Source organism: Plectropomus leopardus, unplaced genomic scaffold, assembly GCF_008729295.1.
Source record: "Plectropomus leopardus isolate mb unplaced genomic scaffold, YSFRI_Pleo_2.0 unplaced_scaffold7604, whole genome shotgun sequence".
Classification (NCBI taxonomy): domain Eukaryota; kingdom Metazoa; phylum Chordata; class Actinopteri; order Perciformes; family Serranidae; genus Plectropomus; species Plectropomus leopardus.
In genome coordinates, this window is record NW_024683739.1 from 1 (window position 1) to 2,353 (window position 2,353).

Below are 2,353 nucleotides of genomic sequence, written 5' to 3' on the forward strand. Positions count from 1 at the left end.
TGAGTGTTACGATGATAAAATGATTGTTTAAATAAAGTTTAACCTCTTTAGCTCAAAGCTCTCGGATGCTTTCGCGACGTTTTCAGACCGTCAGAATAAACACGTGATCCTGTCAGACAAAACTAACTGACCTCCGCACTCACCTCCACCAGCTGCACCGAGTCCTCCGTGTCTCCCACCTCTGACGTGGAGATGGACGGGTAGTTCGAGTCCGACTCCAGGCTGCTCTGATTGGACGGGTTCCTGCGGTGGCCGGGTTGGAACTGGAGGATGATGGGAGGAGCAGCTGTTGTAAATCACCACTAATGAAAATCTTAAAATCAGTCGATACGCTGACGATGTTCTCCTTTCCTTCAATAACGACCAGAATCAACGATTGTGCTAAATTTGAGGAAATTTCTTCATGACCATCTTCAGATATTGCACTTTTGAGAGGGCGGTCGTGGCAAGGTCACGGTGACCTCTGACCATATTATTCTTAAAAATTCATCATTTCATTCAAATTAGACGTTTGTGTCAAATTCAACCAAATTTCCTTAAAGCTTTCTTGAGATATTACGTTCCTGAGAATGAGTTGATGGCAAGGTCACGGTGACCTCTGAACATCAAAATCTACTAAGTTCATTTTGGGTTGAAGTAAACGATTGGGTCAAATTTGATAAAAATTCCCTCAAGGCCTTTTCAGATATCACACTGTTAAGAATGAGATGGTGGCAATGTCACTGTGACCTTGACCTTTGAGTAACATAATTGAATCAATTCTTCTTTGACCCCAAGTGGACATTTGTGCCAAATTCAAAATTGTCTCAAACAGTTCTTGAGATATCATGTTCACAACAGTGAGACAGACGCCAGCTCACAGTGACCTGTGACCACCAAATTCTAATCAGTTCATTCTTGAGTCCAAGTGGACGTTTGTGCCAAATTCAACACAATTCAAGACGATCTTGAGAATGAGAAGGAAATTCCTTCATGGTCGTCTTCAGATTTCATACTTTTGAGAGTGAGATAGTGGCAAGGTCACAGTGACCTTTAACTTTTGACCACCTAATTCTGATCAATTCATTTTTAATACAAAGTGGATGTTTGTGAAAAAGTCATTGAAATTAAAGACGATCTTGAGAATTAGATGGATGCAAGGTCATGGTGACCTTTAAACCTGAAATTTACTAACTTAATTTTGGGTGGCAGTGTATGTTTGTGTCAAATTTGAGGAAATTCCTTCATGACCATCTTCAGATATTGCACTTTAGAGATGGTGACAAGGTCACCGTGACCTCTGAATGATGACGTCATTCTAATAAATTCATGTTTTCAGCCAAAGAGGACATTTGTGTTAAATTCAACCAAATGTCATCAAAGCTTTCTGAGATATTACGTTCTAGAGAATAAGATGGATGAAAGGTCACGGTGACCTTTGACCACCAAAATCTACTGACTTTGGGTTGAAGTGAACATTTGTGCCAAATTTTGGGAAATCCCTTCAAGGCGCTCTCTGATGTTGTGATCGTGAAAGCGAGACAGGCGAGAGCGAGATCACGGTGTGAATGTGTCCATCATTATTGGACCTGAGCAGAGCTGCTGGACTCTAAACACTGAAAGACACTGTCCCCAGGTGAGGACAGGTGGACATGATGAGGTCACCTTGCTGAGGGACACCTCCTCCTTCAGGTTGTCGTAGCGCTGCTCAAGTCTGGAGAACTCTTTGAGCAGATTCTGGTAGCGCTGCCGCTCCTCGTCCAGCTCCGTCTGCAGAGACGACTCCTTCTGAGACACGCTGCTGCCGTCCTCTGGGGATGGACACAATCACCGTTACAACCAATTCTGGACATGAGCAGGTTTGGACAGACAGTTGAGGGACACGTGGACGTGTTGGGTCTCACCTTCAGTTCTCTTTGTGTGCTGAAGAATCTTGTGGTTCAATTCTTCTTTCTCACGCTTCAGCAGAGAGTTCTCCATCTCAAGCTCCTCCACCCTCTGAGGACAGAGACACCATTAGAGACAAGAGACACACACCAACCTGTCTGACCCTGTCCTCTGATGTCCTGCGGTCTCACCTGTTGGAGGTTCAGCTTCTCGGTGCTGTGCTGGTCCTCCAGTATCTTCCTCTCGGCCGCTGCCTCCTGCAGCTGGTCCCTCAGCCTGTCCAGCTCCTCCTGCAGGGAGGACAGCTGTCCCCCTCCAGCTTGCTGACTCTGGACCTGCTCCAGCTGCTTGTGCAGTTTGCTCACCTCTGAGGACAGACTGCTGTTCACCTGCAGCAGCTGCTCATTCTGACTCCTGTACTCTTTGGACTGAAGAGAGGACACAGGGGACACAGGGTCACAGGGGAAACAGGGGACATATTGTCAGG

General features: G+C 45.8%; 1 protein-coding gene across 1 annotated transcript; it reads right to left on the minus strand.

The window, feature by feature from the left end:
- Window positions 1-107: 107 nt before the first annotated feature.
- Window positions 108-2,294, minus strand: LOC121940133 (unconventional myosin-Vb-like; the record flags this gene model as incomplete). Its single annotated transcript, XM_042482984.1, has 4 exons — window positions 108-263; window positions 1,645-1,790; window positions 1,884-1,977; window positions 2,058-2,294. Coding segments are annotated over 4 exons (618 nt in total), but the record flags the coding sequence as incomplete, so codon positions are not given.
- Between the last annotated feature and the right edge of the window lie 59 nt (window positions 2,295-2,353).